Raw genomic sequence first — 27,232 nt, forward strand, 5'->3', positions numbered from 1 at the left:
GTTCTAGCAGGCGGTAGAGCAACTCAGCTGGTGGTAAGCATTGGTAAGTTACTTTGGAATAAAAAGTTTGTCTTCGAATAAAAGATTATAATATAATTTTTAAGATGTAATTTTAGACATATCAAAATGCTTTTGAACTATGCTTATATTAAATTTGTACTTCTGTAATTGTTAATCTAACTGTATGTCTCTTGTTAATAATCCAACATTTACATGCTATGTAGAACTACTTTTGAAATTATGATTCTCAGTTTAGTAATATAGTGACAATCACTTTTATTTGTTTAAGTGTGTATCTGTTAATAATATGAATATCACAGGCACATAAACCGATTTTTTAAAGTATCTTTGTAGGCAAGGAAAAGAAGCAGCTTTCACTATTTTGGAATTAGATATCATAAATTGTGAATTTTCTGATGATTCTCTTAATCAGGCAGCTGTTCCTATACAATCAGCTAAAGGGAAACTGCACCTCCGTGTAGCAAGCATAAGGCATCCACTGTCTGCAAGTGCCTTAGAAAAATATGCAGGTAAAATTAAAATGGAAATTATTTTTGTGTATTCGAGAGTGTGAATGAAATATATAATTTTGGTTATTGTTTGAAATTTTATGCATTTATCAACAACTTTAATATAGCATTTGATTTTTTAGAAATAACTTGCAGCTCTACGGTATAACTCTGATGCTTCAGAAAAATGAAATCAAATTTTGGTACTTTTCCGTTTTGCCAGCGCAAACAATAAAATCACCAATTATGGTACAACCGATGCCAAAAGGAATATCTTCGCTGGTAACTTTTTAACCTTCATTTTCAAAACAAGTTGCAGCCATTTCTTATCAGATTGATTGTTTCTTTCAATACTGGCATACAATTGCATAGAATTTTTACTAGTTAAATTTTATGCCCTAAGACCATTCGCAGTAATTAATTAAGATGCAATCACACCACTCACCTCAAGGCATATATATAGAAAAGGCAATATCAAGGGTTAAATTCATCGAATCTAATGAAAATGCACTAGCAACTGCGGTTTTACATAATTTCTGAGTAAGCTATTCGTACGAATTGAAATAATTCTTGCATTTAAACTTGTATTCCATAAGATTTAATTTAAGATTTAACTTGAAATTAATGTAGATAATTACTGAGAGAATTAGATTTTTGTAGCGTAGTTTACATGAGATAAGATCGCTTGGGGGTCACGTGATATGAACCAGCAAATCAGGATGTTGAAACATAAAAGCATAGTAAATTCTTAAATTAATGTCTTTTTACAAATTTATTGTCTTTATTTATTGGCTTTTTACAAAATTTTAAACCATGTTAAAATGTTTATGCCTTCAAAATAAAAAATTCTTAGAACTAACATTTGTTAAAATTTTTTATGTGTATGGTGTCACCAACACAGTCTGCTTGGCAAGATTTGCAGTGGCGAAAAGGAAAAGTACCCAAATTTGTTTATGGTAACAAAAACTTAAAATTTGCTCCAAGATAATTATGTGATTATTAATATAATATTTGTAAATAAGATTGGTTTGTTAAAGAAGAATGCCATTATGAAACACTTTCTGAAAGAAACTGGATTTCCTTCATATTACATATGACAAAAACTGTAAAAACCTAATGCAGCTAGCCCATTTGCGAAGATCTTAAGCCCAGTCAGACTACTGGCATTCAGCGGTTTATTTCATTCAGCTGCTGATTTTCACGTTTTATTTATTAATTGTAATTACCTTTAATTAATTATAATATTGATAATGATTGCATTGCTGTTCAGCTATCAAATTCATAATACATTCTTTGAAATTAAAAAATTGTGTAAAGGGAGCTTTATATCACAAATTTTTATGCCTTTGTATTTAATTTATGTTATTAAAAATGGTGGGCATTAAAATATTTTTGCTTATCCAAATCACATTTGCCCTTTTTTTAGGTTTAGCATACAGTGCAAAGTTCGAGATCCGGAGTCGTTGAACACTTTCGCGATTTTGGATTTTGGATTTTTTTGGATATTAGATCACCAGTTTAAATCTAGTAAGATGGCATGTAGAAATTATAAGATTAAAAATATGAAATAGTGATTTCTGAAATAATGAAGCATTTATGATCAAATCATAAATGCTTCAAAATTACACACACACACACACACAAAAAAAAAAGAGGGTATCAAAATAAAATAATAAAAAAAAAGCTTTATATTTTTTTGTGTACTTTATTAAGCATTTCTGCAATGTAAGTTGTTTAAGTTGCTTCGTTTTTTGTATTGTTTGTTGGAAGTCTTGAGGTCCTGATTTTAGATCATTCCGGATATTAGACGTCCGGATCTCTGACTTTTTACCATATTATCAACCTTCAATTTAAAATTTTAAATGATGAACAATTTTTATTTTCACATATTTTAAGGATTTTTTTTATTATTGTGATCTATTTTTATTTACTTTTGTTTTTGAACTATTTGAGGATCTTTCTTCATTTTCAGGCAATAGGATTGTATTACATTATTTAAATTATAGTGCAGACTATTTGCCTAGGGGATGGTATGCCCGTATAGAAGGTTTTTAAGGGAAATGCTCATATTTGCATTACAGATGTCTAAAACCATGAAAACTCCCATGCAGCTAACTAATTTCTGAGATTTGTATCAAGGTAAAATTATCAGTGTTCAGTAATCTTCACCTGATACAAGTGTTAGGAAAAGTAAAGTTAGTTTTACAGTGGTTGTCTTATAATTATTAAAATGAAAAAATCAAATATTTTCCTTGTATGTATGGTGCAAAAGTTATGCAGCATTTCTTGGAAACATATACATATATTATTTTCAAAATTAACTTTAATTCTAAATTTAACAAATTCTGTATCATTTTAAAGATAATTTTATGTAAAATTCAAAATCATTTATTGTTTTAAAATAATAACAATATTAGAAAAACAGGAAAACCAGAACTGCTTATAAAAAGCACAGTTAATCAGTAAAAAATTTAAACTGCTTTTTCAATCCATTGTAGCTCTCTTGTTATATCTGAGTAATCTTTACTTTTTTTTTTTTTTTTTTTGGTTAGTTTAAAGATTGTTGTTTGCAAATTAAGTAACTAGAGTATTTTTTAAATTAGTACACTGTGTAATGAAGGATTATCATGCTATCAAATTACTATGGAATCTGGCTGTCATCATTTGGCAGTTAATAAATGCATTAATAACTTCAGTTTGTCTAGACATTTAGGGCATCTACTAAAAAAGTGGAAGGCCAAGGAAAGATATTCAGTGACCAAAGTTGCATTTGTTTATTTTTGGAAAATCAGTTTGATAATTGCAAAAACTTGAGTCATAAGTGGTAAATAAACTGTATATTTAATGTTTTCAGCTGGATTGTAAATTGAAAATTGAATGGAAATGGCTTAAGATAGAACCCATAAGCTTGTTAAGAAACCTTTTGCAACTAAATAACAAAACAGATATTTAGGCATTTGCAAATGGCATGCGATCGTATAGGATGGACTATGGATCATTTGTATAAAGTTATTTGTATTGGTAAAATAATACTTTCTTGGTCACACAGGGAAGTTGCTAGATTTTACAATGGCATCACAATGAAAGATTTAAACCAAATTGTGCCACAGGAACAGTAAATCATCTTAATGCAGTTATGATATGAAGTTACCATATTTACGCGAATCTAATGCGCATCGTTTTTGGCCAAATGTAGTATTCAAAATTGGGGTGCGCATTAGATTCGATGGCGCATTAGATTCGAGTGCAAAGTTCGCCGATTACGTCAATCAAATTTCTCGACTGCATTTACCGTTACATTTATCGTTGACACATTATTGCATAGAGGATACAAACTGCAGAGTACGTAGTCACGAAATGGAGGGCAAACAGAGAAGAATGTCATATGACGCTACTTTCAAACGTAAAGTAATCTTTTATGCTGAAAAACTGGCAATAGAAAGGCAGGGAGAGAGTTCAACGTAGCTGAGAGCAATGTTCGCTTGTGGCGGCAACAGAAATTGGCACTGTTTGCAACTAAAGCTAGTAGAAAGAAATTCACTGGCCCTCGCAAAGGAAGACACCCTAAAATTGAAGAAAAAGTTTTGGAATTTGTACGTGAAAGGAGGAAGAATGGACAACCTGTGACTAGTGACACCATAAGAAATAAAGCAAAAGAGGAGGCTGAAGTTCTTGGAATACCGAAACAAGAGTTTAAGGCCAGCCGTGGATGGGTGGATCGGTTTATGAAGCGGATGGGTTTATCTTTAAGATGCCGTACAACAATATGCCAAAAGCTTCCTTCAGATTTTGAGGGAAAACTACTAACATTTCAGCGGTATGTCATCACACTTCGGAAGGAAAAGAATTTTTCAATGGGGCAAATTGGCAACGCTGACGAGACGGCAATTTGGTTTGATATGCCTCGTAACTACACCATTACGGAGAAGGGGACTAAGGAAGTTATCATCAAAACTTCGGGATGTGAAAAACAACGCGTAACAGTGATGCTGTCAATAACAGCAGACGGGTGCAAACTTCCCCCTTTCTTAATCTTCAAACGGAAAACATGCCCTAAAACCCCTAAGAATGAAAAGCTATTCCCAGATGATGTCCTGATTCGAAACCAAGAGAAGGGGTGGATGACGGAATCATTAATGCTTGATTGGCTCTGAAATGTATGGAAACGCCGTCCCGGTGGGCTCTCTAATCCACCATCAATGCTTTGTCTGGACGCATTTCGTGGTCATCTCACCGACGACGTAAAAAAGATGATGCACAGCCTAGGCAGTGATCTTGTTATCATTCTTGGAGGGATGACGTCTGTGTTACAACCCCTGGACGTTAGTATAAATAAACCTTTTAAGGGGTATGTTCAGGCGGAGTACGAAAAATGGTTTTGTGAGCCAAACCATGTATTGACCCCGACAGGAAAAATTAAGCGTGCTGCACCGCACATTGTTGCACACTGGGTTTCTGCTGCCTGGAAAAGCATCGAAGCACCAATGATTGTGAAATCTTTCAAGAAATGCTGCATTTCAAATTCATTGAATGGCAGTGATGATGACATGCTCTGGAACGCCGAGGATGACGATGACGACGATGAGGAAAGAAGAAATGAATCTGCTTCTGACGAAGAGAGCTGCGAGGATTCCAGTGATGAAAACATTAGTGAATAAAGACGTTTACTATTAATCACTGATTGTAGAAACTGTTAGCTAGATAGAAATGTTACGATTTATTTCATGTTCATATTTTACGATAGGTACCGTATATACGGTAGTGCTAATTAACAATGATTGTTTCACATGACACTAGCCCACTAATAGGTTAATTCTATGTTCTGCTACTTTATGTATAAATCCATTGTTGTATAAAATATGTATCTAAATTTAAATAAAATTATCATACCATTAATTGATAGTTTATATACAAATCCATTGTTGCATAAAATAAGATTCAATAAATTCCTCATATCATTGATGCGCATTACATTCGCCGACAAACAATTTTTTTATTATTTAAAGTTTTAAAATGGGGATGCGCATTAGATTCGATGGCGCATTAGATTCGCATAAATACTCAACACATAGAATAGGTTAACTTTACATCACAGAAGAGAAATTGTGGCCCAATATAAAATGCTGGAAAGAAAAGTGTGTGTGTTTATTATTAACTTTAAACATACAAAATTAGTCAAAGACTAATGCATTTCAAAACAACATTTACATCTTTCGGGTTGATAGTACACTATGCCATCCAGCAACAACAGTAGACAAATATTTTTTTTTAATCAAATAAAAAATTGCTGTGTCCTTGCCCAGTTATCAAATCTCAATCTGCCTTAGATATTACTGATACTGAAAGTAAGTAAGTTTAAAGAACAGTGAAAGCAATGCTTTAAGCAAAGAGGAAAAGAAAAAGTTAATATAAATTGTAAATATTCCGACATATGTATCTGTACCCATGTATAACCTTGAAAAAATTTTAAATAGTATGCTCAAGTAATGTGCATTAATAATTAAAAATAAAGGATTTTCAGTTAAATATTAAAAATCTATACAACATGAAACATATTTAAAATCCATTGATTGTGCAAAATGTTTAATATTTTGTAATTTTGCCTTTTCTTCTAAAATTATTCTTATAAATTATCCTGTTAAAAGTAGCTTAAAAGAATTATAAAAATGTTTATATTATCTTCCATTCCTTTCCACTTTTTTTTTTCATACATGGTATTTACAACAGTGTATATAATATTTACAACATATTAATTAACACTACAGTATTTACATGCAACATAACAACACATTAATTACATAACATACAATATAACCGTTGCATTACACCATAATAAAATAACAACACTTAACATAATATTTCAATTTAAATGTTTAAAATCTGAGTTTTCCATAAAATTATCTTTAAATTGATATATTATTTATTAGTGTTAGCATTTAAATTATCTTTTTGTATGTGGCTAGGTGCAAAAAATACAGGCTTTCATGAAGTATTTCAGAAATATTCACTAAGCTGTACATGTTCTTTGGGAAAATTAATTATATTGTTTTGAACAAATGAAAAAAATAATGTCTTGCAGGACTAAATGATTGAAGTTGGTAAAAATGAGCAGTTTTATGTCAGGTTATATTTTTGTTAGAAACAACTGCTTGCATTGTACTTTTTCGCTTTTTCTCATTTGGATTTTAAATATGAACTGGATTTCCAAAGCTGTCATATGTTTTCTTATGAATACTAAACTCCACTGAATAGTGACAAATTGTGCTATTATGAGCATTATAAATTTTAATTTTTTAATTTTTATGGTTTTGAAAGAAATGGTATTTTATTTCAATTTGTATGTATCAGAATTTTCTGTGTTTCAAATATTTATCAGTATTGTTAATAATATTTATTTGCAAAGGAGTAATAATTAAAAACTACTTTGTTTTTGTTTGTAGAAAATATAAATAAGGAGTGTGTTATTGTAAATTCTAACACGGATACATCTCCTATGAATTTTACAGGTAAGTGTGATTTAATTGTTTGATTAGCACTTAAAGTATAAAACTTTAAAAAAATTCTTACTTTTTTATATTTAGTTACTTTATACAGTTTTTAATATATAAGAGCCCTAGTTTAAATTTTCTTCTTTTAGAAATATGAAATGTCTTCTCTGGTTACAAATCATTCATTCTAAACTTGTGTGAATAGTTTTAAAGTAATAGTTGCATTTGTAATGTTATTTGTTATTTTTGTTTAAAAGTCCTGTTTTATGTAATGATAATTAATTAATGTTTAATTAAATGAATAGTGTTTTGAATTTGAAGGGTGACTGTAACACTTGATAGTTTGAATACGTAAGGTGACATAAAATTGTTGGTTATTAATTTTGATCTTGCTTTGGTGAGAACAATATTATTGACCATATTATCGTTTATATTTTAATGAAAAACATCAACAAGGTACATTACAGCAATATAGCAACTGCACAATGACACAACAAATGTTAAGAGTAAACACATAGAATATTCTCATTTGGTTCAACAGTACAGTCTTACGATGAAAAGTTGCTACATGCCCCATGTGTATTTTGTTAAGAGTGCACTAAATTTTCATATCAATTATAAATGTTCAAATAAATATAAATCAATGTAATGCATATCAATTCAAAGGTTCCCAGACAAAAGCCCACTGGACGATAGCGCACGCGACAAAAGCCCACAAAAAAGAGCCCACGGCGATGAAAGCACACATTGATAAAAGCCCACACCAATAAAAGCCCACATAGATATAAGCCCACACTGATAAAAGCACACACTGATAAATGCGCACATAATCAAAAGGGACTTATGGTTTTTATTACTATAAAATGTATTTATAATTTTAATTATAATAAATGGAGTATTCAGATCTGAATTTTAATGTCTCAAATATTATTTGTTTCATTTATTAGGTTGAAAGCAAACTTTCTGCTCTCTGATTGATTAGCTATAACATTTCGATGATAAATCTGAAATTGCATTTTATTATTTATTTACTTATTTAACTTTACTATGTGTATGTGAAAATGAAAAATATCATTGTGAAGTTTCTCACATGCTATTTTTAAGGTAATATGGCTGACATTAAATATAATTATGTTTCATTATTAAAACTATTAACTTTTTAATTAAAAAACACTTGAATTTTATTTTCTTCCTTTTTAGTTTTTCCTTTAGTTGCTTTTAGTTCGTTTTAATTTGGTAATATTAAAGCAGTTAAGCACAGTGAAAACTTCGCTAAGAGATATTTTATTCTTTACTTTAGACTCAGCTTATTATCAAAGTTTAAACGTATTTCTCATTGAAAGCTTTTTTGAATGTAACAATTATAATTTGGCGATTTTCTAGAAATATTTTCTTTCAAATTTCTGAATAAATTAAAATTGTCAGCTGACACCCTGTCAGGAAATGAATTCCAAGTGTAACCTCTTAATCTTTCAACTACAACAATTAGAATAGTGTTTTTAATTTTAATTTTATTTATTTATTTATTTGGGGGAGATGGAAAAACTCCTAGAAGTCAACCATATCTACAAATTTAAGTAGTACAGTTATCTCAATCTATAGTAATAAATATGTAGCATTTTATTAGAGTTTGCAAAGATTACAAAGAACTATGCATATAATAACATGTAATAAAATTTTTAATTATATGAATATATACAGTCATATGATTCAAAGTTCATCATTTTTAGATGCTAAGTATAGATATTATATAAATTTCTCATTCATTAATAGTATTATGTATAGTAGTAGAAAATTAGTATTAATGTTTTGAATTGCAATTTTTTTAATAACTTGTCTTGCATTTACTGTATATTTGTTCAAGATGGTTGGATATCAGTTATAAAACATGAAAAATACACAGAAAGCAGCTAATCTTATATAACAGCTGATTGTGAGCGAAAAATTACAGTGCTCTTAATTACAGTTATAGTGCTTTTAAATCTTCCTATTGTAAATAACAGTTTTCTAATTGACATTAGATTAAATTAATTCCATTATCCATTAGAAAATAATTATACTGAATTATATCTATTGACGACGTTTCTAAGAAGTCGCCTTTTGAAAGAAACCTATATTTTTTGTGAACATCAACAAATATTGCAGTGAATATCACATTTCTAAGACCATCATATCTACAATTAAAATCCCTTAAAACCGTGAAAGGTTGCGTTTAAAGAGGACTCACTATATTTTTAATAAAACATGTACATCTTAGTTATACACATGCTGCATTTTGATTTTCTGTCAAAGCAGCAGTGTGGCCAATATTCCCTTTAACCTCCCTTTGTCAGACATATATTAGGGCACTTCCATTTGTCGCGTAAATATAATAACAAAGTTACACATATGTTTATAATTACAATTATTTTGATTGACTCTCTTAATTCAGCCGGAGCCCAAAATGAAATGTGTTCCTCTACTTAAATTTATTGTTCAATTATTTGTTATTAATTTAATTTATTTTTTATTTTATTTTTATTCATGAATCTACTTTGTGCAGCTGAAGAAAAAAGGGAAAAAATATTAATTTTAACATAGCATATATATATATATTGGTGTGGGTTTTTGTTAGTGTGGGCTTTTAGCAACGTGGGCTTTTATCTATGTGCGCTTTCAGCGGTGTGGGTATTTGTCGCGTGGGCAATTATCCCAGTGAGGTGTTTTCTGTGGTCTTTTGTCGCGTGCGCTTTCGTCCAGTGGGCTTTTGTTTGGTCACCCAATTCAAATACAAATCATTACTGAAAATTACAGTGCAAATTAGTACTGTATGGCATAAAGAAATATTATACACAACCCTCAAATTTCAAAAGGATAGATCAGTTGGTAAAGTAAAGTCCTTGAGCAATACAAATCAAACATGAATGCAGTTTGATTTGCATTGTTTGATTGAAGGCCCATCTCTGCCTTTATAAACTTCTATAATTTATAATCTATAATATCTTCTATAATTTAATATCTTTATAAGTTCTATAATTTCAAGCAGTTATAATAATTTGATTTTGTCGACTCCTTCAGCAATACAACCTCACCCTTTTTAAGATGCCTTTTAAGAGATGGATTCAGAAAACTGTGCACACTGCAATTCTAGGAGACAGTTTTCTTTCCATTGTCTTCAAATTTGTTTTAAAATGTTAGTCTGGGACAGTTTTCTCCTAGTTAAAGTCTTCCTGTTAGAGAGTTAATTCCTAAAAGGGTCGGCTAAAGGTACAGGATAAGAAACATTGTCCTGCACTGGAAACAAGAAATAGGTGGCTGGGAGAGCTTGTGGCTCTTTTGCTTAATTGTGGATACATGTCAGAGGTCTGTGATTCAAAACAAACTCAGTTTCTGATAGAATAGTCATAATTTACCCCAAGATCAAGAAGAGCCCTTCCAAGAATTTTTTTTAAAGGTTCTCTAATGCTTTTCATGAGGTTTTCATAAAACCCACCACACCAAGACACATGAGATGCATTATATTGCTAAGTTATGCCATTTATTGATATGAAATCTTTTAATTTTGAATCTATTATAATTTTTTGAAATTCTTTCAGAATTTCAGTAGTGGCTCTGAAGATCTGAATGTTGTTGGAAATGGTAACTTTAAAATTTTCTCTCCCAGCCAAAAATCTCCTCAACGACAAAATAAAACTTTTTGTGGACATATCTGTGATTATTTCAATGTACAGAGCTTTAATCACACTGCACGTGAACAATGCTATATAAGGCTTTTAAGGCATATCCTTTCCTGATTTTATTAAAACTGGGCTTGTAAGATCAGTACCAGTTACAGTGAAAGGAAGATTTTCAGTAATTCTGTTTTGGGACAATTGGCTAGTTATGTGTTTAGCTGGATTTAAACTATACTTTTAACAAATTAAGCATTTTCTTAATACCTTTTTTACAATTTGTCTACCTCATGGAATCCAAAATATAGGTTTAATTTTGGCAAGCATAAATGTCATTACACCATGAAAAATTTTATTGTGCTCCCAAATAATAATTAACTCTGAAAGTTTAGACTACACAGGACAAAGCACAGGGTGAACCTCATCCTTTGTAAATGCCTCTTCTTCTTAAGATTCCTTTTATGTAAAACACCCCTCTGCTGCCGAGAAATTGGGCTAAATTCAAATGTGGAAGTTCCTTAGGAATCAACTTACTATTTTTGATGATTTATTTTTGATTCTAAATTAAATCCAGTGATTTGCTCATGTTTTATTCAGTCTGTTTTTGCACTTTGAAGTTCTTCTAATATGAGAAGACCTGCAAAAGTGTGTTATTCTTGATTTATGTTATTTTTATTATTAACAAATCATTTAACTAGTGCATTTTTGCCTGACATCTACTTAAATGATGGGCTAATCTTGCAGATAATAAAGCACCCATTAATACAAGTCTTTGTAAGATAAAAACCTTTAGAGGAGCTACACTACTTTTAAGAATAAAGGAAAGTAATATTCATCCTCCCAATCTGCTAATATAGCTCTCAAATATAGCACTGTTTCATGAGCTAGAAGAGATGAATTTGGAAAAGAACGAATTTCAGATGAAATAAATTTACAATCTAGATTTAAAAAATAACATTAGGAATTGGGAGATCTTGTAAGTGCTAAACTTCTGTGCATCATAACTTGTGGTCCAATGAAGATGGAAGCTTGTCATCCCTGTACAGATCATGATTCCATAGTTTTTGGAGAATGCATTTCAGTTTTATAGTGAAAGGTCCGAGAAATCTGATAGGACCATAAATATGATCCACTACTCAATAAATCATTTAGAAGCAATTCCCTTCTTAAGAAAGTTTGATGGTTCATTTTTGTTGAAAGAAATACTGTCTGCACCTGGATTCTATTCTGACCCAACACCTTAGATGATGAATCAAGGTCCCTAAAGGTCATTTCTTGATATGAATTAGAACCAATATGATCAGCCCAGAAGAATCTGGTAAAATTTCTATTAATATGGAAGATCAAAATTTGCTTATGTTTTTGCTTCGGTCAAAATTTGCTAATATTATTATCAAAATTTGCTATTATTAATATGCTTGTTTTATTTCGGCTGTAAAGGAATTGTATTCTGCCAAAACTTTAAAATTATTTCAAATGGATTTGGATATAAATTTAGTCCTCTAATTAAAGTCATTAATTGAAAGCTGTCTTCCTTCATGACAAAATCTGTGAAATGCAATTCTAAGTCAACTTGTGGATTTGTATTCATGGGTTCTCACAGGCATGGGGGGATTATGTTGAATAACTGCTCAGAATATGATACTTCACTATAGGACCACAAGTTGTCAATGATACCTTTCATATGATAATCATCAGTGAATCTTTTATATATACAGTGTCTCACAAAAGTGATGGGACACTTGTGCTTTACAAAAGGAAACTTTAGTAAAATAAATTAAAAAAACATGTAAAAATTTTTTGTGGGTGTGTTTCATACTTAAATTTAGTAACAATTATTACATAACATACATTTTCTCAAAATATTAAAATATTAGCTTCCTCTTTCAAATTGTTTCTTTTTCTGGAATGTGATCACAGTCTCCTGCCAGCAACTTGAAACTAGATCTTCCATAACAATCTTATAAGCAGTATCTTTATCAATGCTAAGTTTATCCACTATCAGTTGAAGAAACAGATGTAATCAAGCATTTTTCATGTCTTCGCCATTCAAGATTGAAAAGGGTTCTAGGTTTGCTCATAGGTTCATCATCAATGCTTTCATGTCAATAAAAAAACTGCTGATACTAATGAAAAATATTAAATCATGATAATGCTTTATCCCCATATGCTTTACACAATATTTCAAATGCCTGCAGTGCTGTTTTTCCTGCTTTACAACAAAGCTTAACTTCTAGTTTTTACTGGGGTTTTAAATTCACAACAGCAGATGTTCAATGGATCAAAGCAAATGATTAAAGTCTGTCTGTAAAGAAACAATATTTTAGAAAAAACAAGTTCAGATGTAATTGTAATGAATGCTGTCAATTATCATTTGGCATGATTTTTGGAATTTGTTGAATAAATTATTTCTAAAACATCCTAGGTATTATTTAATTTTGTTCAGTAATAAAAGTTTAGTTTCACGAACTAACAGTATAAAGTGTTAGATCATAATGTTAAGTTTTTTAATTGAAAGTATTCTCTCCCTCCCATGAGTTGGGCCTTCAAAATAAGTTGTAAACTGAAAAGAGCAATTTATAGTAAAATAATTGTAAAAAATCTTGATGTAAAATGCTACATTTGTGTATTTATGTTAATAGGATGTTGGTTTATTTATAGTATCTAAAGCTCGACCAATTATTGAAACATCAAAGGAGCTTTCAAATTTTCTTGCATCAAGATGTGTATTGAATAATTCAAATGCATCTGACGATTCCCATCTTTCAGAGGAGAAAAGACGTAAACTTGCTAGAATGCAAGCCGTAAAAAATCTGGAAAATGAAAGCAAATCATCAGATAGTATGAATGAAGTAAGTTCAAATTATATTTATTAGAATGAAATGAGTATAATGAATGCCTGGAAAATTTATAAACTCTTAAATCCGGATCCAATACACTTTTAGCGTACCTTGTATGTAAAGGGTTTCATTCATTTTAGGGGATTATATTTACCTTTTTAGAAGTTTAGAGATGCTGGATCAGATTTCTTTTATGTTGTTTTCATGTTGCTATCATAGGGCTACTTTTTATTTTGCAGTTTAGGGCTTGAGTCCTGACAGTAATTTATTATAAATAGCTCTATTTATGTCCAGAGCAAATGCAGCATCCATTGCAACATATTACTAATTAATGATCCATTGGGTATTATTAATACTTCTTAATTAAATTCATTGCCTTAATTGCATAACTTAGGTAATGAATATCTACATATCTGAGTTATGGTATAATGCAGTGTGAATTTAATATGTAGAATTTACTGTTTTCTTTATGAATGGTCTTGTTTGCTTCTGATACATATTGATTGGCATGATATTATTCAGAGCACATCTTTAAAGTTCAGGAGATTTTTCTCGGTATTTTTATCATTAGCAGAAAAGCAGTAGTAATATTCAAGCAACTGAATTGTGCTGGGGAATTCTGAAGCTAACAACATGCAGTGTGCCACATCACAAGAAAGTGATGACTATTTTTCAACCATGCAGTGTGATATTTGTTATGCGTTTGACTGAAGAACTCATAAAATAGTCTTTTTTGAGGGCCACTTCTGATTTTGTTTTGCGAAATTGGAATTTAATAGGCTATTAAATAAAGTAATGAAATCATTTTCATTTATGTACTTTCAATTAACTGTATTTATTCTCATATTTAAAATCTGTGTTTTAATTTCCTTTCTAAGAAATAACTATCTAGTGGTAGATATACAGTACAAAGTCCGTAATCCGGATGTCCATTATCCGGAATGATCTATAATCCGGGCCTAAAAGCCACAAACCTTTTTTTTTGTGTGTGCTTTATGCATGCGCATAAAGAATGTGTGCACATACATTACACACGCTACGCATGTGCGTAATGTATGCTGTACGCATGTGTGCGTTGAAAGAAATGTTTAATAAAGTAAACAAATAAATATGAAGTTTTTTTTTTTTTTTTTGTAAAATTTTATACCCTTTAGATCATAATTGCTCTATTTCATAAATTACGGTTTCATATTTTTAATTTCATAATTTCTGCATGCTATCTTACCAGATTTAAATTGATGATCTATAATCCGGAAAACACCCTAATCCGGAATCGCCGAAGTCCCGACGAGTCCGGATTACAGACTTTGTAGTGTATAGTGGTAGATACAGCAAATATATATTTAAATGTAGATACTAATATGTGATTTTTTTATAATTTCAATACAATTTCTTTTTAATATTTACATATTCAATTCAATGAATAATTATTATCAAAATCATTCACTAAATGATATAACTTCATGCAATTTTTAATTTAGATTTGCAATATATCAACAATAATCCACTGACTTTAAGTGCTATTGTAATATTATTGTTGCAGAAATCTTTAAGATGAAATGCAAATGTTTAAAGTATTCTTAAATTAGTTATATATGAATTATTTTTCAGGGCATGCAACATTTCTTCAGAGAAAGGCAACGAGACTTACTCAGCATTGAATCTTACATTCAGAAAAACAAATCTGAATTAATACAGTCCTTACTTCATACTTCTGTAACTTATGAAAAGGTCATTTACCCTGTGATTGGAAATAAGTCCTTTTTTGAATTCGAGCTTGAAAATCCTTTTAAGGAGACCAGAAAAGTTACCATTTCTTGGAGATGCTCAGAGTTAAGGTTTGTTCTATAATATTAATTTGATTTATGATGTATGTCTAGAGGAAAAAGATGTGATATATTCAAAATGAAATTTCTTGTTAATCATACAAACAGAAATTCCCACACAATTTAGTGATACTAAAATGTTTATTTTCACTAAATTGTGTTAAAATTTACTTCCTTGTATGAAGTAAAGGAAGTTTTGTAATTGGGAAAAGTTTCACTATCATATTTCAAAGGAAATATCCATTTTGACTATTTCTGAACACATTTGTTGATTTTTTTGCATGACGTCAGATGGATAGAATAAAGAACTCTTTTTTAGAAAACAGATTGTAAAATAGATTTAAAATTGATTCAAAAGGGACTCTTCTGTAGTATCCGTACATATGTATGAGTGTATATAGTGTATATATACAGGGTGTCTATAATTAAAGAACTCTAGTCCAAAGCAGGGATGAAAATTTCTTTCAGCGAAAAAAAAAAAAAAAATAGTTACAAATAGCATCGCTAAAGGGCATTTTAAACTGTAGTAAAAAAGCAAATCTTTGTTGTCATACAGAAGCTGTTATAAAACCGAGAAACATTCATGGAGATTTTGTTTTCAACGTGCATGTTGTTCATAATGATGATAAGTATACAAGATCATCCTATGTTAGTAAAACTGTTCTACCAAAACAGTAATTCCGGAGTAGATGCTCTATAATTTCAGACTCTGAAAGAGATTCTAACAGGTCCAGTAGAAAACTTTCAAAAAAATTATAATGAAATTTTCCATTCATCCTGGAAGAGGAAGAAAAACCTATTTCTGCAGAAGCAGTATAGGAGGTTGTGCTTCAGGTCATAGAAGACACAGCTTCAAACTTTCAGTCTAACACCAGTGTCTGGCATATATCAGAGGCACTGAATAGATCACTTTCAACTATCTATAAGATCTTGTAGAATATCCTGTGATATTATCCTTACAAACAAAGTGCTTTGCATGCACAATCTTTATGCAAGTTAGAGCTCCTCCACATATTGCATGGTGTGTTAAGGAGGTTCTTAAACGTCATTTTACAGAAGAACATTTCATTATCCAGAACATTCATAATATGTGATGCCCCCACCTTGATCCCCAGACATCAATCGATGTAATTTTTGGATTTGGGGATATTTGAAACATCTGGTAAGTCATGACAATCCAAGAATTGTATCTGATCTTAAAGTTAGTATTTCACATCATGTGCTGAATATTTCCCAGTGCACACTTTTGTCAACTGCCATCTTGGATTTCAGATGCTAGCTGAAAATGATAGCCATCATGTGGAATATTTTTTTTTGTAACAAAATTTGTAAAATTGCAAAACTATTGCAAAACTATTGTAAGTGTCTAAATGTATAATTTATTAATATAATGCTTTCTGGTGACGCTATTTATAACTATTTTTTTTTCCCTCTAAAACCTCATTCCTTCACCAAGTCTGCCACAAAATTTCACAATTTTCTGATCACTGGTTTCACTTGTAGGCAGCTTGGAAATAGGGTTCTTTTATTATAGACACCCTGCATTTCACATAACTCAAAAACGATTAATTGTAGAACATTGAAATTTTGTATATGGGACTGCTTAAACATTTAGTTGTGCATCTCTTAAAAAAAAAAAAAAAAAAAATTGCAGGCAGCAAAACCATATAGTATATTATGTATATATATATATACATATACCCATCCCCTTACCTGGCTTGAAATTCCTTACCTGATCTCCATTTTTGCGATCTTTAATTGTAATCATATGCTTCCAGTTACAGATGTGTTTTAAAAATGATGAAAATCATGTTTTAGCAATGTCAAATTTTAAAAAAGTTAATTTTCGACAAATAACAAAATCTAACTACATATATAATAATAGTTTGTATATGTAGTTAGTTTAACAGTATTTAATATCAGTTTATTGTTGTTCTGAAAAGAATATTTAATAGGCCCTGCAAAAAAGTTGTGGTGTTCACATTAGATTTTTTGATTTTGCAATGGAAAAGCTGAATTTTTGTTTTAACACATTCTAACACTTAAGAATCATGAGAAATATAATGCACTTTTACATTTTTAAATATTTTGTCAAAAATGATTACTTTGGATTTAGGCAATCACATCCATATCCTGTTTTTTCTGTTTTTTCTTTTCTTCAGAATTTGTTATTTGTAAGCTTCAAATTATGATGAATATTTAAAATATAATTTTGTATGTAATACTGTAAATGTACTTTTTACATAGCTTTTATTTCTTTACAAAGTTATACTATTGTTATGAGGATTTACCTTGGACTAGAAAATTCTCAACCATGCTCATACTGAAAACTTGGTTTCTAGACATAAGCAGAGACTTGAGATTCTAGAACATGTTTCTGGCAGCGGGCTGTCTTCCTTAGTTGATAAACTGAAAAGGGTTTAGCTCATTAGTGCTAGAATTATTACTGGCCTCCATAAGAGCTCTCCAAGAGACATCATATTATACAAGGGTGATCTTCAACATTTCAGGCTTAGGTACCTTTCGAGGCTTAGGTTTTTAGGCTTAAGTACCTCTTGGCTAAATATTTTGCAAAAATGGAAATCTTCAGAGATTAGTTCAGAACTTCTAAATTGATGCATAACGCTATGAATAGTAACTGCCTCAAGTGGAAGAGTGAGAGTGAGGATTTGCTGTGAAGTAAAGTGAAGCATGTCTCTCTGTTCAGCTGTCTCGATCCTAGTTTCTCCTTTTTAGGCAGAGTCTTTGTAAACTCTGAAGTCAGGTGTTATGTAATTAAAAATACTCGTCATCAGTTTATCTTAAAGAACTGCTTCTGATCATGATTGGTATTCTTGCAAATAACCTGGTGCCAAGGTACTTGAAGCAAGAAGCAGAGATTTATCCAAACTGCACTGTTTAGATTCTGTAGCAGCTACCTATGTCAAGAGAAATACATGTTTGGTCATTAGGTTTATTTTCTTTGCCACAGGTGCAACTCACCACAGGTCATGCTTCTGTGCATAGGCTACCTTAGAGATTAAATTTATTCTATTTAGAAATTAGATCTGGATTTCCCGAATCTCATGAACTCATAGATTTGATCTGATGTTATTGTAAGACAAATGAGATAAACACAATACAAATACAAATATTATTAATTAATACAGAGGTAACTGAACTTAAGAGTTCTCTTTAGTATTATGTAAAATGGTTAACATAAGCAGAAAGAGAAAAATAATTGCACATTTGTAATTCATAACTTTTAATACAGTAAATGTAATATACCAGTGAATTTGAATTTTAATAATTAATGCATGAAAAAAGGGAGAAAATGTGCATATTTGTTTATTAGAAATTATTAATGTAACAGGCATTCATATACCAGTTAACTTTCATTTTAGTAATTTTAAAATTTAATCTTTGTTTAGCTAGATTTTCATTTCAGTAGCCTTTAGGAAAGAAACTTACAGAATATATGAATTCAGTTTATGCATAAAATATGTGTTTTAATTCTTTGAAAAATTATTGAATGTTTTGACAGACTTAAAATTTTAATGTATGTTTGTTCATCAGTGTACCTTAAAAATTTTAAGTATATAAATTTTAAGTATTTTAAGTTTATTTTAAATTTATGTATTATTTTTATCCTTCTCCCTTTATTTTTAAAATATAAATTTCATTTTATTTTTATTGATGTACATAAAAATGTAGTCTCTGCCTTCAATGCTTATTTGCAATTCACTGGAAATATTATTGATTTTTTTTTTTTTTTAAACTTTTGACTGTAGTTTGGTGGTTGACTCTGCTCTGTGGCAGATGTTGAGAAACATGCATAACATTTCTCAAAAAGTTGATTTTCTGTCATATGGTGATAATAATCAACAAGTATCATCGATTTTACTTCAGCCAAGAGAAAAAGTATATGTGCCTTTCACTTACCAGTGTTTGACAGCACAGCCTAGTCAATTGGATTTATTCAAAGTATTTATGCTATGAAGTTTTTTTTACTTTATTCTGCCTACCATTGTCTCATTATTACTAAAGTTTCTGTTTATTATAAAAAGTGTTTTAATCATTGATGCAAGATTATTATATGTATCTATAAAACATGAATCAGTAATCACTATGTATGCATATAAGCATGCATCAATGATATTTATGAGTTACTCCGTACATATATAATTACTTCTATGTTAATATTTTAGAAATACTGCATTGAACTATTTCATGGAGCTACAGCTCCTGGTAACTTTTTAGCAAGCTCGCTACAATATTTCTTCCTATTATATATATATATATAAAGAAACATAGTAATAGTAGTAGTCCAAAAAATTTTAAACTAGTCCTGAAACTTTAATTTATTTCCCCCTGATGAGTTCTGAATCAGAGTTTTGGTAAAAAGAGATTAATTTTTATATTTTTATAATTTTATAATTTTGTATATTTTCTCCTTTTTTGCATTTTTATTTTTCAAGTTTGTTCCACTGATGAATTTTTATTTTAATTTTGTTATGTTTACATACAGTGTCTTATCCATGGTTGCAATTATTAATATTGTTGAGGAATTGTGTTGCTTTAATTTCAATTTAATTTTAACTTTAGATGTGTATATATATATATATATATATATACAAAGTAATAAGGAGTTCAATCCTAATCCAGTTGCATGTTCGCAACAACATGTGGTGATAATAATGCAAAATAAAACAAAAAGACATACATTTAAAATTCATCACATATTCAATTCAGAATAAATCATGTGCCCCTCCCCCCAAAAAAAAAACAGAAGCACATAAGCAAACTGCAAGAAATAGTGGGAAAAACATGCCAAAACCAAAAATGAAATATGAAATTTATACCTTTTGCTGCATCGTCATCAGGGGTTTGTGCAATGATTTCCCGTTTGCCACATGGGAAATAATTTTTATTAAAGTCAGTTAATGTAGTATTCTTGATTTTGTCTTCAGAACAAGGCTGTTTCTAGTTCAATTAATTCTGATTTTAAAGAAAGTGGTCCTAGTTTCAAACGGAGAAGAGAAAATTCGCATGTTTACTCCTTGATTTTTAAAATCACTGAACCTGATGTTGAATTCTTGATTCAAAGACTTCAAGTCATCTGCAAACAATTCACAGTCAGAATCATTTTGTGGTTCTCAGGTATGGGAAAATGGTAAATATTACCTTCTCTTAATTGACTTTCTTAAAGCTCATTCTGAAATGATTTGTTATGTCCTCGTAAAATGATAATGAATCACTGTTCCTGAGTTTGTAACTTAGTATTGAGTTCATTGAGATATTTTAGTAATGTCGTTAAGAAAGTAAGATCACACAGCCAGTGTTTGCTTTCTGTCTCATGAATAGGTTTTCTTTTCACATACAGCAGAAAAGATACCTTATCTTTCAAATCATAAAAAAATTTTCAACATCTTTCTTTTATGTAGGCAACACATTTAGCAGTAAAACATGAGATCTTCAGGCTCAAAATGAATGTCAGCAAGAAATTCTTGAAATTGATGGTGGTTTAGTATCCTCAATTTAATGAAATTTATGCCACAAGTTTGATTGATTTTGCACACAAGTTTTCTTTCTGTATTAGTGAAACACAGAGGAAACTTTTGTATTGGTTTTGTTATCAAGTAACTCTGATTTTATTTAGGCAACAGCTTCTATGTTTTGTCCGACTATTCATGGAGCTCCATCAGTAGATATTATGCTTAGCTTTTCCCACTTTAGATCTAATCTATAAAAGCATTTTTTACTTCCTGAATGATATCTTTTCTCTTTCTCCAACCAATGAAGGATACAAGATCCTTCATTGATTGGAGAGCAAGCAGTTCTTCTGTGCAGTTGAAGTTGGCATCAATTCTGTGAATAAATATAGCCATCTGAGCAATAGTCTGTGCTCTCATCAGGAGTAAGGGAAAATGCTTCAAATTTTGATGAGATATGTTTTATCTTTAATTTTATGTCACTGGCCATTTCATCAGTTTGTCTGATTACTATATGAGAAAGACTATCTTTTCACTTTTATTGCCTTTGTTGTGACACGGCACACTTTCATGATAGCCATAAGGCATTCTTTGACAAACTTACCTTTGGAATATGGTTTTGAGTGATTTACATTTTTTTATTAATTATTAAGCTTGCACAAACAATGATGTTAGCTGCATCATTATATTTGCAGTACAGCATCAATTGTACAGATATACTGTATCTCAAATTTTGTATCTTATATATTCTCAGTTGACCTTTTTTATAACTGTTGTAATTAACATGTTTCAGATAGTTATATATATATATATATATATATATTTTAAGTTGTATTCCATCAAGACTGAAATAGTGTCCCAACATATGAAACAAAGAGGGTTTTCCTTTTGCATTACAAACAAATAATCCTAAGTCCTCTTCTCTAGAAATATATGACTCTCAGCAACTATTTTTCTCTTCTATGATGAAGCCATCTTAATTAGTTAGTGCTTGGTCACAGATTCACAAATGTATGAAAGTGAAACCACAGGTTGATATAGCATAGAAAGTAGTAACTACCTACAACAACAGTTTTAGAACAACAACAATTACAGAACAGTGAACATGAACAAACTAACAGCAGCAGAAGAGTCAGAAGAACAATAAAGCCACTGACCACTGACTGCTAGCAAACAATGACAGTTAAAATGCAAAGTTTAAAAAATTGTGAAAATAAGAATTTTTACAAAATTATTCATTACTATTACGAGCATTTGTTGTGCAGATGTAAGCAATTAATTGACCTAATTTAATGATATTTTGAAGAGCAATTGTGGGCTGTGTGTTGCACGTCTGCTTTCTCTCTCTCTCTCTCTATATATAGTATATGTATATATAACTCATTATCTTCTTAATATAATCTATTTTACATTTTTGGTAAATAAGCGCAATGTATGTTTTTAATTGGATAAAAAATTAAAATTAACAATTATTAGTCAAGAACATTGATGAATTTTCTGTTTACTTAAATGAAATTAAAACTTTTCTTGACATAGATTTAACGAGTTTAATTGCATATTAAAATATGCACATAAAATCGCATATTAAAAATTCACATAAATTGCATGTTAAAAATTCGCATGTAAAATTAATCACATTATTTGTAATTCCAAGCAATATTGACTTTATTATTTGTGCATTTTTGTCATTTTATTTTGCATTTATTCTTAAGTTTCAACAATAAATTTTCATTCTCTTATTCATTTCTCTCTCTCTCTCTCTCTCTCTCTTTTTTTTTTTTTTTTTTTTTTGTGTGTGTGTGTGTAAAGATTTTTAATGTGTTAATTAGATTTCAACTGTTTCTTTCAGGCCACTTCTGGTCACCATTTCTCTTCAGATATGTTAGCTTCGGTTCCTGTATCTAATAGTTTAGAAATCCGGTATGTTAAGGTAAGCCTTAATTTAGCATGCATTTTAAATATTCCTTGTGCAGTAATTCAGTGTAAGATCATATAGCTTCAAATTTTCTGATCCATATTTTAATTATTTCTAAATAATTTACTGGACGTTTGATTAATGTGTTTATTGCAAAGATTTTTTCAAATAAAACTTAGACAGGACTAAATAATACAGTGGTCACCACAGAAGGATTATCATGCATATAAACGTGGGAAAAAAAAAAAGAAGGGGGGAAAAAAAAAGGTTGTGTCTTATTAAAAAGATTGTGCCTGTAGTAAAAAGTATTAATTTTTCTCTATATTTATTTAATTTTAATAAAAATATAGATTGTAACATTAAGATTTTTAAATCCAGTTTCTTTGTGTGTGTTTGCGAATCTTTTTTATGAAGTATTTTAATTTGTTTGTCATGGGAACATGACCCATTTCTCTAAGAGAATCTCTTAATTTTTTTTTATAATCTTCATATCAGGTTCACCATTCTAGTGTATTAGGTTATAACACATGTTAATTATAGTGGAAGAGATGTAATTAACTTCATAAAATAAATCAGTAGCTGTCTTCACAACATGACAACTTTTATAGTTAACAAAAACAAGTTACAAAAAGGAGACATGCTAACATAAGTGTAACTGTCGTACTGATATACAGATATGGTTGTAGTTAGTTACATACAGTTTCTTTTTAATTAAAGTTACAGTTTTAGGTATATGAAATAATGCAGTTAAATAATCAAGTAAGAGTTCAGAAGTTAGTTATTTTTAAACCATCACAGTATTCCCCCTCAAGTACTATAGGTACTGCCACATCTTGCGTAATGAGGATTAAATCTCACTAGTTTACCAGAATGAGTATTTTTCTTCAGTGGTAAAAATAGTAGTTTGCGTGATGACCCCTCTAAATTAATGGTCTAGGTTGTTGAACTATCGCTGTGAATAACTGGTGCTGTTGGCGAACTGTCACTCGGAGTAACCAGAGTGGTAAGCTGTCACTAGGAATAACTGGAGGAGTCGGGGATAATTTATATTGAGTAGTGAAAGTTGGCTTCAAATAGTCAATTTCAATAGCATATTCTTTTTCATTTATCAGAATGGTGAAGTGCTGATCAGTCCATTTGATAATGTGATAGCAAACATTAAATGGCTGTGTCAGTGGTGCTCTTACTATATTATTGTGCACAAAAATGTGAGCGCAAGTCTCTGGGGTGCATAAAACAGAAAGGTTTAATTTGTGCAGAAGTAGGAGTAGGAGATAATTTCTGCATAATGTTGCACACCTGCTGGAGGAAAACTGCAGGATCCATTTGCAACAAGTAGTTAGAGGCCTGTAACAATTCTCCTGATATTAACAAAGTTATTTCGTAGAGCATCTCAGAAGTACCAGCAATTCCTCTTTGAAAGCTGAGTGGAGGATAAAAAGGACTGTCAGTAAGTTTTTGTTTAGCATGTGTTAGGATGACACTTTAAAGCTCAGTGAAATTGTTCAACTAGTCCATTGCTAGATGGGTGATGTAAGGATTTTAGTTTTTTTGTTTTGTTTTGAATGTTGGAAGTTTGAATGTTGTGAATTCCTAAAATCTTTTTGAGAGAAGGAATTGAATGAGATTCAATGTCATCCCTGGTCCATAGCTATAATTTTTTGGATTCAATCTGTAACAATTGTCTGAGTGCCTATGTCGGCTGTAATATCCTGCACATGTATCACTTCATGCTATTGAGAAAAATGACTTATAAAGGTGACAGAATGAGTTAATCCCTCTGAAAGGTCTCACAATGTCAAGGCAAATGTGCTCAAATCTTTGAGAAACATCAGGAAGCGATTGTAAAGAGGTATGAATTTGTCAATGAATTTTCAACTTCTGACAGTCTATGCATTACTGTGTCTGATTTGGTATGCCTTTTAATTTACCTGGGCGCACAAAAAGTTCTTTAATATCATATTACACAATTTGATAAAAGAAGACCTACAATTTTGAAACAGTTAAATAATTAATTGGAATTCCAATATCTCCAGAAAAATTATTGCTAATACTATTATTAATCAAACAAAAATAATAAAAAATATTTGCAATAGCAACAATGATTTTGCAAAAGAGCTTAGTTTATTAATTAAAAATTCTAAAAGATAGTAAAATTCCACATAATTTCATCAGGGAAAAAACAACACAGCTAGCTAAAATACAACTGTTAATCTAAGAATTATTTTCACTACTGAACTGCTGTTTTCATGATAAGCTATACCTAAACCATTACGGCAGTATAGTTTGGATGCACTTAACACAGTTGAATTATGCATTCTTGTCAAATTCTAACTTTAATTATAATTTGAGATTAGACTGTCTAATAGTTTTTTATCTCTTGTATTAACAAAATATACCTACTTCAGCTTTCAAGTATCAAGGAAGCCCTCTTGGGTGAGTTTCATATTCTGTAACATTTGACAACTTCTTTTGTTTTCTGCCTTTGTTTTCTTTTTAGGTTAGCTTTAATTTATAACATTTATTCTAAAGTCCTGTTTTACATTCCTTAAGGTTTACATTTACATTCCTTAAGGTCCTTAAGGTTGCTCACAACTTTGCTCTCAGTTTACTTGACACAGCCCTTACTGCATTTTAATTTTATGGTATATATATTATTCACAATTTTAAAAAAATTTTTACTTTTTCAAAAAAAATTTTTATTGTCATGTATTATAAGTAAAAAAAAATATTATTTAAACACTACAGCTTATTGCATTAAATGTAATAACCTCTACAACGTTTTTCTTTCAGTGAATCGAAGTAAGTGAATACTTCTCTTTAAATGAAACTGAGATGATTTTGAGATTCATTTTCCAGCAAATTATACTTCACTTAAACACAAACTGGCAGTTTTGGGATTTGTAAACTATCTAACTTGTTGATTCCCCCCTCCCCCCCCCAAAATTTTTCTTTTGCTTCTGCAATATAAGGTTTTTTAATTATTTTTACTGAGTTTTACCATTTTACATTTGTAGTTTATCTCAACACACGTTTTTAAGCTTTGCTACTATACAGGAGTAAATAAATATATTTTGTCATTAAAAAATTGTGTTGGTCTTGTGTTACAGATTTTAAGAAGTTACTCATCTAATTCTTATTTTTATATTATATTTAATATTTTTAGATCAAATTAGCATTTTTTTTAAAACTTTTGTTTATGTTGGATTACTTCTGTTTTACGTGTTTTTGGACTTGGTCAGCTTAAATAAAAGAAATTGTATTAGATTTTTAAGCTTTTGTGCACTTTTATGAATTATGCTTTTATTTTTATTTTTTAAACTGACCTGTATATTTTCAAAATTTGTATTTAATTTGGTTTTTCCAATTTCTGATTAAAATTTTGCATATGGTTTTGTTTTTTCAAGTGTTAGATTATTATTTTTGCAAGTTTTGTTTTTGGATTCAATCCACTCAATTTTTTAAAATTTGTTTATTGTTTTGCAATTATTTTAATATGTCTCTCTTTCTTCTCTCTCTCTTTTTTTTAATGCTTCAATTTTTGCACTGCTTACTTCAATCTGTAAGGATTGGACTGATAAAGACAGAGATTACTTTGATTGTGTTTATAGGTTATTGCTTTTCTAAGATAATTTTTAGGCTTTAACAGGCTACTTTATTTATTTACGTCTTTCGTTAGGCTCGCCCCCAAATGATGATGCAGCAAAAGATGCAAATATATATATATAAGCGAAATACTAATGACTCATCATGAGATCTCCAAAACTGTACACCCGATTGACTTGAAATTTTGCATAGTTACTTATTCCATGATGTAGACAAGCACTAAGAACAGATTTTATGTAAATCATGCCCAAAATGGATTTTTGTTATACAGTAGAAGTTTCTCATACATTTGGTTTTCAAATACAAGTTCAGAATTTTCTTTTATTGTTGCCAAAACTAGATATGAAATACAATGTTGCCAATGAATGCATTTTCCTTTAAAATTATTAAATTGGTAAATAACTTCCATCTATCCTATGAAACAACATTTAAATGATAAGCTTAATAATAACATTTATATTTAACTGTTATCATAAGTTTCATGAAAATAAATGTTATAATTAAGAGAAATAAATTATTGTGATGAAAAATAAAAATGTTGTTGTTATTTATAAAGATTGCCATACATAAAAAATCAAGGACAAATAATTATAATTGATTAAAAAATTTGATAACAAAGATAATAACATTTATTTTCATGAAACTTTTGATAACAGTTAAATATTGTAGCGAAAAACCAGTTTTATATGAGTAGCTCTTCATTCAGTTCGAGTTAATAAAAGTCTTGAGTTTAGACTTGAGTACTTGCCTGTTTATTTGTAGAATCCCCTCATCTACGCGACAATATATATAAACCTTAGTTTTATGTTGGCAATTTTTTGTGGTGTAGGCCTACTGTGGGTCCCGCCACCCTAAATAATGGGAACGCATCCCAATACACAGGGCCACATGGATGATGGAAAAATCTGCGTATGACAGATTTTCCTA

At 30.1% G+C, this 27,232-nt stretch overlaps 1 protein-coding gene across 1 annotated transcript in view; it reads left to right on the forward strand.

Moving 5' to 3' along the window:
* LOC118181349 (nephrocystin-4-like) overlaps positions 1-27,232 on the forward strand; it is a 109,117-nt gene that overhangs the window by 55,469 nt on the left and 26,416 nt on the right. Inside the window, exons 17-22 of the mRNA XM_035350476.2 lie at positions 344-530; positions 6,950-7,015; positions 13,309-13,499; positions 15,099-15,325; positions 19,084-19,276; positions 22,634-22,714. Of these exons, the coding sequence (XP_035206367.1) occupies positions 344-530; positions 6,950-7,015; positions 13,309-13,499; positions 15,099-15,325; positions 19,084-19,276; positions 22,634-22,714 (945 nt within the window). The remainder of the gene's footprint in view (positions 1-343; positions 531-6,949; positions 7,016-13,308; positions 13,500-15,098; positions 15,326-19,083; positions 19,277-22,633; positions 22,715-27,232) is intronic.

This window comes from Stegodyphus dumicola, chromosome 1, assembly GCF_044657685.1.
Source record: "Stegodyphus dumicola isolate Sdum_Otavi_A_Nest chromosome 1, ASM4465768v1".
NCBI classification, from domain to species: Eukaryota; Metazoa; Arthropoda; class Arachnida; order Araneae; family Eresidae; genus Stegodyphus; species Stegodyphus dumicola.